The sequence below is a fragment of the Ammospiza nelsoni genome, chromosome 21 (assembly GCF_027579445.1).
Source record: "Ammospiza nelsoni isolate bAmmNel1 chromosome 21, bAmmNel1.pri, whole genome shotgun sequence".
NCBI lineage: Eukaryota > Metazoa > Chordata > Aves > Passeriformes > Passerellidae > Ammospiza > Ammospiza nelsoni.
Window position 1 is genome coordinate 3,640,198 of NC_080653.1, and position 12,281 is coordinate 3,652,478.

At 37.7% G+C, this 12,281-nt stretch overlaps 1 protein-coding gene across 9 annotated transcripts in view; it reads right to left on the minus strand.

Annotated features, from left to right (window-relative positions):
* GTF2I (general transcription factor IIi) overlaps window positions 1-12,281 on the minus strand; it is a 70,704-nt gene that overhangs the window by 12,821 nt on the left and 45,602 nt on the right. For all 9 annotated transcript variants that reach the window (XM_059486867.1, XM_059486868.1, XM_059486872.1 and 6 more), the window contains 12 exons: window positions 12,080-12,184; window positions 11,230-11,295; window positions 9,071-9,254; window positions 7,235-7,287; window positions 5,617-5,700; window positions 4,642-4,825; window positions 4,270-4,328; window positions 3,537-3,608; window positions 2,851-3,034; window positions 2,279-2,337; window positions 1,547-1,630; window positions 963-1,058 (listed from right to left, as the gene is read on the minus strand). In XM_059486867.1, coding sequence (XP_059342850.1) covers window positions 963-1,058; window positions 1,547-1,630; window positions 2,279-2,337; window positions 2,851-3,034; window positions 3,537-3,608; window positions 4,270-4,328; window positions 4,642-4,825; window positions 5,617-5,700; window positions 7,235-7,287; window positions 9,071-9,254; window positions 11,230-11,295; window positions 12,080-12,184 — 1,230 coding nt within the window. The remainder of the gene's footprint in view (window positions 1-962; window positions 1,059-1,546; window positions 1,631-2,278; window positions 2,338-2,850; window positions 3,035-3,536; window positions 3,609-4,269; window positions 4,329-4,641; window positions 4,826-5,616; window positions 5,701-7,234; window positions 7,288-9,070; window positions 9,255-11,229; window positions 11,296-12,079; window positions 12,185-12,281) is intronic.

A 12,281-nucleotide genomic window follows, 5' to 3' on the forward strand; every position in this document is an offset into this window, starting at 1 on the left:
CAACTCTGAATATGAATACAACTTGTGCTAAATCAGCATCTCATTAATTCTCAATTGGCTTGGTAGGAGTAAATAATTCCTTTCTTATAGGTGTTGTGACCATACAGCTATAAAGAAAACATAGGGGACAGAAAAATATAAAGCAAATAACAGCAAATTCCTACACAAATGTAAGCAAATAAACTCAGACTGTAAGTATGCTGAAAAAAGTTTTAGTGAGACCTAGAACTCCTTACAGTTACTTTGAATGCAGTCACTCACCTCACTTCACAATGAAGAATTTCTTGGATTGCAAATTGACCCTGCTTTCAATACTGAGATTTCTGTTCCAGAGCACTGCAGCAACAGGCCTGGGCCCCCATGGCCAAAAATTCATGGCCTACATTGATGAACAAACACAGCTGCCTGGCTTTCAGCCCTGCCCAGCTTTTCCTCTCCTGATCTTCCAGAACTGGAGAGGTCAATCATGGCAATCATGCAGTCAGCTCTGACAGGTCATGGCTTTCTCACGTTAGTTCAATTCCTACCTGGTCCCTTCATCCCTCCTAGAATCTCTGCACAGGGATGTCAATACTTCAAATTTGTGATGGGCTTATGAAATTTAGGCACATGGGCTTATGCTCTTGGTGGTACTTTGCACCAAAAAAGTCCTTCAAGGGTCTGCAGCATTGTGCAGTAACAGAGCAGCAAAAATCTAAAACTGACTCTGCACCTGAATCAATAATATCTAATGGATCTGGGCTGCATTTGTGCAGCATGCTCCACATATCATCCAGGATTTCTCTACTGCAGATTACTACACATAATGAAGAACTGAATGTACACAAAAGAGAGGACTTCAGTCATTCACTAACTGTACATCAGAACATGACCTCAAAATATCTGATATGCAACCCAGGTGTTCCTGGATCAACACATCAACATTAAAAGAATGCATCTGTGCTAATTCCCCCAACACTTACCAAAAGAAAAGTCTTTTCCTTGTTGCTTTGAATTTGCATTGGAGTCACTGGTATTAGAATCAGTTTCTGCATTTTTAGTTTGGCCTTTTTTAGGACCTATGAAGAGACATTACATATTTAAGGTAGAGAGCAGAAACAAGACATCATACAAAAAGAACAATGCATCAAACTTGATTACTAGAGAAATCTTCAATTCTGAATCAAGAGTAGAATAAAAAAAATCCCTTTAGGAAGTTCTAGAGTTGTATTTAAGCATTTAATGCTACTGCCCACATCTGTGATCTCTCTGCTCAGGACTACATCAGTTCCCACATCTCTGCTTGGGCCAAGCAAGCTGTCAAACTGCAACATTTTACCTAAGCATCATCTACACAGTATCCAGTTTGTTTCAGAAATGAAAAAAGTTATAAAGTTATATATAAGTTATATAAAGTTATAAAGTTATTTTATACTGAAGTGTATCTGGAGCCCTCAAGAGTTTGCTACATGAGGTGTACATTACTTATGGGCTATGAAAGCTTAGAAGGACAGAAAATATAGAATATAATAAAAGAACATCAGAAGAATATTTATTTCTTCCATACTCTCTTCAATAGTAACTTCAATCTCTGGAACACTTGAATTTTCTGAAGAACTTCGTGACCTTTTGGAGGTCCTTGGACTAACTCCTGGAAGCCAAAAGAACACAGGTGTGAAGCACAAATTTTGCACACCTAACAAAGGAACAGCTGTATTCTAAGAATTCTAACAGACTCAACTAAGTAGAGTCTGCACAGTTAAACCTGAACAATACAGTGGTGCTCACAACCTTAAGCAGTAGTTTTAGTGCTCTTAAAAAAGACACACCTAGATTTTCCATTAATTCAGAACAAAAGACTTTGCTTTTTCTAAGTGTGAAGGAGAGTTTTGGTACTTTTTATTATCTAAAACCCAAAACAAAATTACTAACATCTGAATTTTCTACAGACAAGAGATTATTTTATGCTTTTCTTATAAAATACCATTGTTATTTACAGCAGTTCACAGCTCTCAGTTTAAAATGGTTGAAGCCATTAAAAGTGAAATAGAAGTTGTCAAAATTGAGTAAATTCCTTTTCTGTACTAGAATAGTCAAGTAGAAAAGCAGATACATTTATGGTTTGGGTGTCTTTCTCAAATAATAGCAGATTTAGAGGCTACTATGCTAGATCATCTTAAATAATACCTTTTATTTACAACACCTGTATTTTTCAACCACAAAGATCTCTCAGTCTGCTAGGGAAGTATAAAGGAAGTATTTACAAATGGATGGCAGCAAATAATATTTAATTGTTTACCTGTTTTCTTTAATTTACTAGCCAGTCTTAGAGGCAAATGGGAAATGACAAGGTCAGGCCTGGAAGTTGAACAGAACAAATCCAATCAATTGCAAGACAAGTCATACAGCAAAAAGTTACCAACTTCTTGGAATTCATTTGAGTTCTAATTCACATAACATCAGCTCTCTACAAGGAAATCCTGCTAGAAGCATGGATGACTCTCCATCTACTATAACCACAAAAAACCAGAAAACATAAAGATGTATTTTCTCTTCTGCAATTTTCTTCGGGGTTTACTTCAAGCAAAGAAAAATACAGAAAAAGAAAATAAAAAAGGAAGGAACAAAGCTTCCAGGTACAAGACCATTTCCCCTCCTCAGTTTTTGATGCATGGAACACACAATTTATACATCTACAGAAATTGAATGAGGAATGTATGTCCTTGTATGAGATAAAGCATATGTGCAAAATATTCTTTGTGTTTCATGGAAGCAGAGTTTAGCATTTAAAGCCTAGAGTTGCTGGAAACGAAGCCAAGTAACTTCAAAATCAGAGAATGTAATATAAAAATAACTGGATCACAAACTTACTTCTGAATAGTAAATTTGATTTTGCTACTGGCACGGATGATCCTTTCGAGGCGTGGAATTCCAAACCAGGTGGGGCTCCGGAAGGGAACTCCTTCTGGCAAACCTTCCACCACCAAGGAGTCAGGGTGTGACTCAAACACAGCATAGGGAACTTTCACTGACTCTGAAACCCCCAGAGCTTCAGCTGAAAATAAAGATTAAATCATGTATTACAAACTTAAATGGGTGGAATTTTATCTCAAGTGGTTTTAAGAATCTTGTCTTACAGAAGCTCTGATACTCAAAGCCTCCTGGAAAAAAAAAGGAATATTTAAATATATTTGAAGAGATTCCCTATTATTTTCTGTGGAGTAGCTGCAATGGGAACTTGGCCCATCTTGTTACAGATAATGTCTAATATAGGCCTACAGTGCCTGATGTTTTATTTTGAGAACTTCTTTTCATCCAAAAGAAACATCTCGTCACACAACTGGAAAAATATCAGTCTAGGATACTGTTATAAAAACATTAATGTCAGTTACAGGAAAGAGTAAGTAAAACATAGATAAGAGGAGTCAAGATTTCCATACTTGTCCTAGTATACTTCTGATGCTTAAGTAAATACTGTAACATTTAAACAGAGGAGTTTCGAAATGCAGCAGCATTGCACAACAGTTCATTTAGCATTAGTAAGTTCATTAACTTACCAAACTTCACCCTAAATATATCTTCTACTTCCTGTCTTAGCTTTGTAATCTTGACATTCCAATCTTCTCTCCCTGAAAACCAGAAACAGGTGTCAGAGAATCACCCAGCTCTAGATACAAAGGTACATTTGAACATCTTTCAACACAAGAACATGAAAACTAACAACACAATTACATCTGATTAAACAGGGACACACAATGAGTAATGATTATTTATAGCAGCTAAAATGATACACCTAATTTCCTCTACATAATGAAAAGTCGATTTAAATGTAGTTATGAATTTCAAACACTGACCCTAGCAGAACAACTTGTTCTCCAGAGCCTTCAGATGCAGGAAGAAATTATTTTAGTGGTTCTCCCTGTTAAAGGCACGTCACGTTTTCAAGAAGTCCCTACAATTCCTTACCAACAGGAACCTGAAAGAGCTCAGGGTCACCTGTGAAACCCCAAAAGACTGCAGACCTTTGATTCAGGCCAGGACAGTAACTCCAGTTCTCTGGGGCTCTGAAGGTGACCCAGGCTGGTTATTCAAAGGCAGCTGGGACTGCATCAGGATTTCACAATCCATCCACATCCACAGTGATCAGCTCATTCCTTCCAACCCTCATGAAGAATATGCCAGCACACTCATCACACATGGGTTCCTTCTTGAAAAATGCTGCATTGATCTAGATGTGTTTCCCCATCAAACCCTTCTATTCCCACATGGAGACAGCAGCACCTGTCTTACCTTGAGGGTTTGACCTGTGCTGAGGACTTTCGTTTGGAACGTGATTTAGCAGCTCTGGCCTGCAACCAGGACACAAAAAATCTGCTTATTCTCGTCGTAAAATAAATATCACTACCTATTATGACATTATTGAAGAATTTGAATTTTTTCATTATGTTTTTCACACTTATCAACATGTTAACAGATATGCAAAACATATTCTAAAATATTTGTCTGGATTGCAAATGCCCATTTTACCACGCAGAATATTCAATTTGCCTATTGGGTAATTAGAGACCAAATGCTTCATTACTTAATGAAACCAAGTGCTTGATTACACATAGGGTGCTTGTTTGGACTCTTCCTTTAAAAACCCTCCATGTTTAGACTTACTTTTTGATCACAAATCTTATTTTGTGGCCCACTCGAATTATTTGTTCCAGGCAAGGGATTCCATACCACGAGGGACTCCTAAAGGGGATGTTCTCTGGCAGCCCTTCAACATAGAGGTCAGTTGGATGGGCTTCAAATTTCTTGTATGGAACAGCTCTAGGGTCATTGCTCCCCAAAGCCTTGGCTGTAGGAACAAAACACATCCAGTCACTGTATAAATAATAATAATGCTTTTAATAAAGCAACTTTTAATAAAAGCTAGCTGATACTAATTCCTCAGGCTGTTGCAACTATGCTATATGGAACAATGCAGGACATCTAAATTCAACAAAACCCAAGTCTCTGCATGTAAAAAATGTAAAAAAAATTGCCATATTGTATGATGTTGCTGTTGGGCAGTCACAATACCAGGCTGGACTGCTTACTAGGGCATAATACATTCGTTTTATCCAAAGTTATTAATCTGTTATAGAGTATCATGAAAAAATTTATTCTAAGTCTTATAACTTGACTTTTTTTTTCCATATCGGACAGAACATAAAAATTCACCCAAAAATGTTTTAATACTAATTATGATGATATTGCAGTGGATATAAGTAAACAGCTGTTTTACCACCAAAGGAAAAAAATCCAGACAGGAAGGAATCAAGAGTAATCAGAAGACCTGTATAGGTAACACTTAAAATTCTTTTTAAATTATGAATTTACCTTGTATAAGCAGTAAACTAAAACATTCTTTTTCACTTTCATTATTTTAAATTCCAGAATTTTAATAGACTTGAAAAAAATATGGAATTTAAAATAATGAAAGTGAAAAAGAATGTTTTAGTTTACTGCTTATTTAAGAATTTTAAATACTTGGAAAAAAAATCTGAACAAAGGTCTCATTCACACAGACATTGAAAGGAAGGAATGAATGCAACCTTCAAGAAATACAAAGCCATTCAGAAAAAAAGATAATAATGCTGTACTTACCATACATTTTACAGAAAATTTGATCTACCATCTTTCTCAGTTTGGTGACTCTGGAAGACCATTCTGCTTTTGCTGGATTTGAGACTGACACAGAACAAAACCAACATTCCTTAATTATACTGGTTATATTTTCAGTTGTTCAGTTTATACACTGCATAATCATCCTGCATTTTCAGGTAACACATAAATGCTGTATGTAAGAAGTATGGATTCAATGTGGAACCAGAAAAAAACGACCATAAAATAGTGACAGAATATTAAAACTGACAAAACTCCACTGAACCAGTGACATCACTCTTGCTACAAAATACACACAATGTTTTGGCTTGAAGAACTGCAATACATTCATCATCCACCTCCAAACTGCAGATTCCACTTGGAGATGCAAACAGTTTTTCAATGGTTTCATTTCATGAAGAATTTGTTGATATTCAGTGCAGAATCAGGCATATGGGATGAAAATTTACTTTTAAGGGATCAAAGCACATATAATACAAATCACTTTTTCCTCCTGAATATGACTTTGTGACCAACAAGTGAAGCTTCCCAGTCTCAAAGAGGACATTGGCCTGCTTACACACCATGGGTTCAGTCAGAATGTAAAAGCAATGGTTTGTGTTCCATACTTCCACCAGACTGGGCTATCAGCATAAGCTCCAGCTGACACTTCCTGAGATCCAACTGCTCTGTCTGCAGCCACTATCAGTCTTCTCAGAGTTTCAGAACTGAGGCCAGTCTACAAAACCTTCCTGACCAGCCTGCTTCCCACAGGAATGCAAATGAAAATCATCTTTTCCTCTGCCAGCCAAAATACAGATCCATACTCATCCCATCCCTTTCCTGCTGGGGACAGAAGCCATCAGGGCCTGTGGACAGAGCAGGAATTGGACATGGAGCCACAAGGAGCTGAGAGAGCAGGGGCTGGTGCTCCACAGCTCTGTCTCCTGAGATGCCCAGTGGACACAGGGAGCAGTAGAGGAGATAATAAATCACTGGGAAAGAGGGAATCCAAAAGGAAGAACACTGCAGGAAAGGAGGCTCAGACAGCTCCTGACTCCTGTGTTCTCTGAGATGTTACTGACAGCTCCCAGGGATGCTGTCTTCTCTTATTAGAGAGGATGCAGAGGTCACACATGTCTCTATAAAGTGATAGCTGGTGATGACAAGCCAGTTCAGAACCCTGTGCCATAGAAGTTGGTTACCACCAGTTTTCATAGCTATTTAGGGGGTTTATGAGTTGAGCAATGTACTTGCTTTGCCTCCATAATCAGTACAATTGTATTAAAAATTACTAAAACAACACAAAAAGGCTAATTTAAAAAGCCAAATAACAGTCCAGTTAAGGCTAAGGCTCAGTTCCTAGCCTATCTACTATTTTTGTAGTTGAATTTTGTGCTTGAAGGTACTGTAGGTTATTAAGACTCAATACACTAAGTTAACTTCAGGAAGGAAAAGTTTAATTCCTGCACACACATTAAATAGACAGCCTTATGGTATATCTGCTTAATTTAGATCCTTAATATTCACTTTAATACTGTCTTTGATAGAAGATTATGAGTATATTGGAGAAACAGGAATATCACATGTGCTTGTACAACTCACACATTTGAAAACCTACCTTTTGAAGCTGTAGTGACCTCTGGAGGATCTGTTATATTCAGAAGTTCAGGCCTGAAAGATTAAAGGTACATGTTTCAACAGTGACAGACACTGGAGAAACTAGCCTCCAGCTACAGCCTCAAGTTACTACTTACTGAAGGATCAAACCCAAAATCCTCCCAGGGGACATCATGATCCCCAACTAATGCTGAAGTATCCTAAGAGCTGGCTGGAACCCTATTGACAAAGCATTTTTCATGCCCAATACCCATATCTGATGACTATGAGCATCTACTCATTTCATGGTGACATACAGGTTCCATTAAACTTACTCCTGCGTTGTGAGATAGACTTAATCAGAAACAAAGATAGACATTAAAAATTTAATCTCTAAAAGAATAAGCTTCAAAGCAGACAATTCTCTTTCCCAAATATATCTAATTTTATCCACAGTTGAACAAACAAAAAATTAAACATTTTGATGTTTCTCACAGAGCCAAACTAGATTTTAAGCTGTTCTTGTTACACATTTCAAAATCAATAAACACCGAAAATTAATTTCTGTTAACAACTAAGACATATTTGACAAAAGCAGGTGCCAACATTGCATAAATAATTAGATCTATGTATGATACCTGATTTTAAATGAGACACAAGGTAGATCTACACTACTTCCTTTTCTAGTTACCTGCAAGCATTAGGATGATAGAAACTGATGATGTTCCTCTCAAATGTAAGCAACCAGCACCTCTGGTAAAGGCAGCATGCACAGAGTCAGAGGCTGCCACTACCCCCAATTCTGAGCCTGACCACTGCAATGAGCAGATTCCTGTCCATTTCAAAAACTCTTGCATTAGGCCCTACACCACTGAAGACAGGAAAACACCAGCTGTTACTCACTGAAGCATCCTTTAAATGTCAGTCAATCTCCATCTGAGCTCTCCTTCATGTACACTACCTGATCTACCTCCAGACACACCAAGGACACCTAAACCACAGGAACCAGTAGCTATGTGCTGGCCTCAAGCTTGCCCTGGGAAATGCTTTATACAAATACAGCCATAGACAGCTTGATACAACATTCCAGCAATTTTTTTTTAAAAAGCATAAGTTGAAATTAGGCCAGGATCTTCAAACAGGATCAAGTATTCCAAAGTCAATGACTTTCAACATGTATTGCAGCTGCAGAGATCTGAACAGTACAAAGAGATCTGCCCCTGACAAAAGTCCATAATATTGAAGAGATTTGACCAGAGATCTCTCCACTCCCACTCTCAGTGGTCCACTGGCCTGATAAACTGAATATATCAAAATGGACATCAACTAAAAGCCACTCTTCAGTACCATAAACTAATATACCAGCAGAAACCAGTTTGTAATTCCGTGGAGAAAAATGAAGCAAAGTGGCAGAGGCAGAAAACAATGAGTAATGCAGAGCCAAAAATGAACAGTTCTGTGACAGTGGTCACAAGGGTCTTCAGGGTGAGAGAGAGACGAGAATGTTGAATTCATGTTCAGAAGGCTTGATTTATTATTTTATGATATATATATATATATGTATTACATTATGACTATACTAAAAGAATAGAAGGAAAGTTCTCAGAAGGCTAGCTAAGCTAAGAATAGAAAAGAATCAATAACAAAGGTCTGTGTCTCAGCAGAGAGCGAGACCCAGCTCTGCCCTGAGTGATCAGTAAATCCAAACATCCACAGGAGACCAAGCATGGATCCACCTGCTGCATTCCACAGCAGCAGATAACCATTGTTTACACTTTGTTGCTGCAACTTCTCAGCTTCAGGAAAAATCCTAAGGAAAAGATTTTAATGAGAAGATGTCTGTGACACAGCTCCTCACTTTTTGATGACGAAGCGGATCCGGTCCTTGGCCAGCAGGATCCTCTCCAGCCGCGGGATGCCGTACGTGGCCGGGCTCCTGAAGGGAATCCCATCTGGCATCCCCTCCACAAACAAATCCCCTGGATGGGACTGGAAGGCTCCATATGGGACAGATGCTGGGCCCTCTACCTTGATAGCTTCAGCTTTAATGAAAAAAGAGAATAAAAATATTAGACTAGAATCTCATCTGGCAGCCCTTCCACAAACAAATCTTCTGGATGGGACTGGAAGGTTGTGTATGGGATAGGTGCTGGACCTTCTGCCTTGATAGCTTCAGCTTTAATGAAAAAGGAGAATAAAAATATTAGGCTAGCTTGTGGCTCTACTCAATTACCTGTTTGATATCACTCTGATGAACATGATAATTAGCATGCAGGTAATAAGCCCTCAGCACATTTAAACATTCAAGCATTCATGCTGTGAGGGACTTTGTTTAATAGCAAAATCACTTTGATTCACAGTAAACAAACTGCAGCCCTGCATACATATGCAGATCATCCTCTTTTCCCTTTATGTAAACATTTAATAAAAGTGACCACACCTGTTAAGAGTGAAGATTCTCACTATTTTAGTTTTGCTTCATAGAGCATTTTGAAAGATGAAGTTATTCTCACTATTTTAGTTTTGCTTCAAAGAGCATTTTGAAAGATGAAATTATTGTCATTACTTTGGTTTAGCTTAATAGAGCATTTTGAAAGATGAAGTTATTGTCATTATTTTGGTTTTGCTTAATAGAGCATTTTGAAAGATGAAGTTATCTAGACTTAAACCAAGCACGTTTCAGTTCATGTTCAGTTTCTAGCTCTGTTATCACTTGTTACTACTACTGGCTTACAAGTCATTAATGCCTTGGAGTAGGGCCACACACCCATTCTTTTCAGTGAATTCCTGAAGTTTCTGCGTATTTTAGAAATCCAAAGAACTACTAAGGAAATAAAAAATACACTTCTAAAACTGCTGAAAAAAGCATGGCCCTCCTAATGAAATCTTTGAAACAAATGAAAAGCAAGTAACTAGCAACTTGGGAAGGGGTGGGGGCATACCCCATCATTTTGGATTTCCCATTGTTGGCATGGACTTCCAGACATTCAGTAATTTTGTATTTAGTGATTGTTTACTCTTAATTTTTGCCTGTTGCTGCTTTGCTTGTAATTAGACTGCTATGGTTTCACTACAACTACTAGTAAGTGTAGTATTGATGGAAAGTGATTAGTTAATACCATAATGGGAAGCAACTCATTCCATAGTTGCTCTTAAATTGCTCCACCTCTTAAATTGTCTTAAACCAACTTAATTTTCTTCAACCAACTTTGCTACATGCGAAGATGAAAATCAAAATTAAAGCATTTCATAAAGAATGATGCTCCTTTCTAGAGTAATTAAAATACAGTGAATCAGATTCTGAGCTGTATTGCCTTGGTGCAAGTTGCTTTCAGTGGGCTGTTTGAATGTCAGATGATGGTCACATCCCAAACATGTAGTAACTCCAAATCACAAGGACTATTCTGAAAGCACTTCCACTTTTCATGGAAGAGGCACACCAGCATTTATTTTTAAATCTTTACTGATGCTGTTGTAGTTTGTGATATGTAGACACAAAACATATCTAAGTGCAACATTTGGAGACAAATTCCAAAGTCTAACACATCTGCTGCTTTTTCTTCCCAAGAGCCATTAGGATATATAATTTTTGCTTCACTGAAAAACAATCATAATCAAAAATGAACTACCAGTGAGTGGCAGCTTCTCTTCAGTGCCACTCTAAAGACACTTTCACCTAAAGACTCAGTGTAATTGCAGACAAAAGGGCAACTCTCTCAAATGTGGGTGCCCAAGAAATTTGAGCATGCAGATGCTCCAGGAGACTGAGCACAACTGAAAAATAAAATCAAGCTTCCCACTTTGGTGCCAAACACAGATATCCCACTTTGAAATTACTCTGTTCATCAAAAAAGCTACTTTTCTCAATTTTATGTCTTCTAGCAGTATTTAGCCCTTTGCTGCTGTCAGTTCTGGTGTGCTCCTGAGCCAAGAACAAGATGCATGCCAAAGAGCAGTCTGTCACTTGCTGTGACAAAGGACTACAGGCAATGGCTTGGAAAGGTGTGTGACACATACCATATTTTTTTTCAAACAGCACTTCAACTTCTTTTCTCAAGTCTGTAATTCGTGTATTCCATTTGTCTGCAAAGAAAAGAGGAGGACATGTCAGACTACAAAAAAAACTGAGAATCTTGTAAAATCTGTGTTACCACTAAATGAAATATGAAGTGTGTACTTTTACTTGCAAACAGGTGCCTCCTGAGTACAGTACAGACTACACCTTAAAATGCATGGATACATTAAAAAGAAAGAAAAATACAAAATAAAATGTTAAAGATTACTTCCAAAAGATGTATATTAAATGAAAGTAAAAAAAAACACAACAAAAACCAGGTTAAATAACTGCCAATAATGATTTCTCTCTTTGGTAGCTCAGTCATCTGCTCTTGCAGCCTCCAGGGATAAAGGCAGTTTATAGGTGCTGTTGACAGTAACCTAGATTTGAGTGCTCAAAAGCTTGATAAAGCTTACAGAAAGTACATGGAGCTGTTTTGGTGGAAATCTGTACAACTACATGGATCAGGAGGCATCTGGCCTTCTCTACTTTAATCCAGAATTTCTCCAAGTCCTAGTGCTGCAAAATACCCCCAGAAATCCTATTTCTGAAAGAAAATACAGCTGCAAAAAAAAAAAAAAGTTTATCCAAATCCAAACCTGTGCCTCCAATCACATTGTCACATCAAATAACAAAAAAACAAGAGGCAACCTGTGAGGATGATTATAGTGATGCAACACATCTAAACAGAGACCAGGACTATAAATGAAGGCTTGAACTAACATGTCTCATTCCTGCACTACAAAATTTCCCAAAACCTTTTCATAAAACACAGCAGGGAAACAAAATCATCTTCAATTTTCATCTTACCAAAATTGAACCTTATTCCTTTTCTTCTCACACTACTGCCTGAGTCGCTGGTTGACTTGGGGCTCCTCTGTCTCCTCTCACCGGGTACGTAGTCATCATCATTATCTTAAACAGACAAAAACAAAATCACTGTTTTTTTGTTCAGGGAACTTGAGTGTAGCACTAGAACTGCTTTGAATTTCAGAACTTTACCAGAATTAAG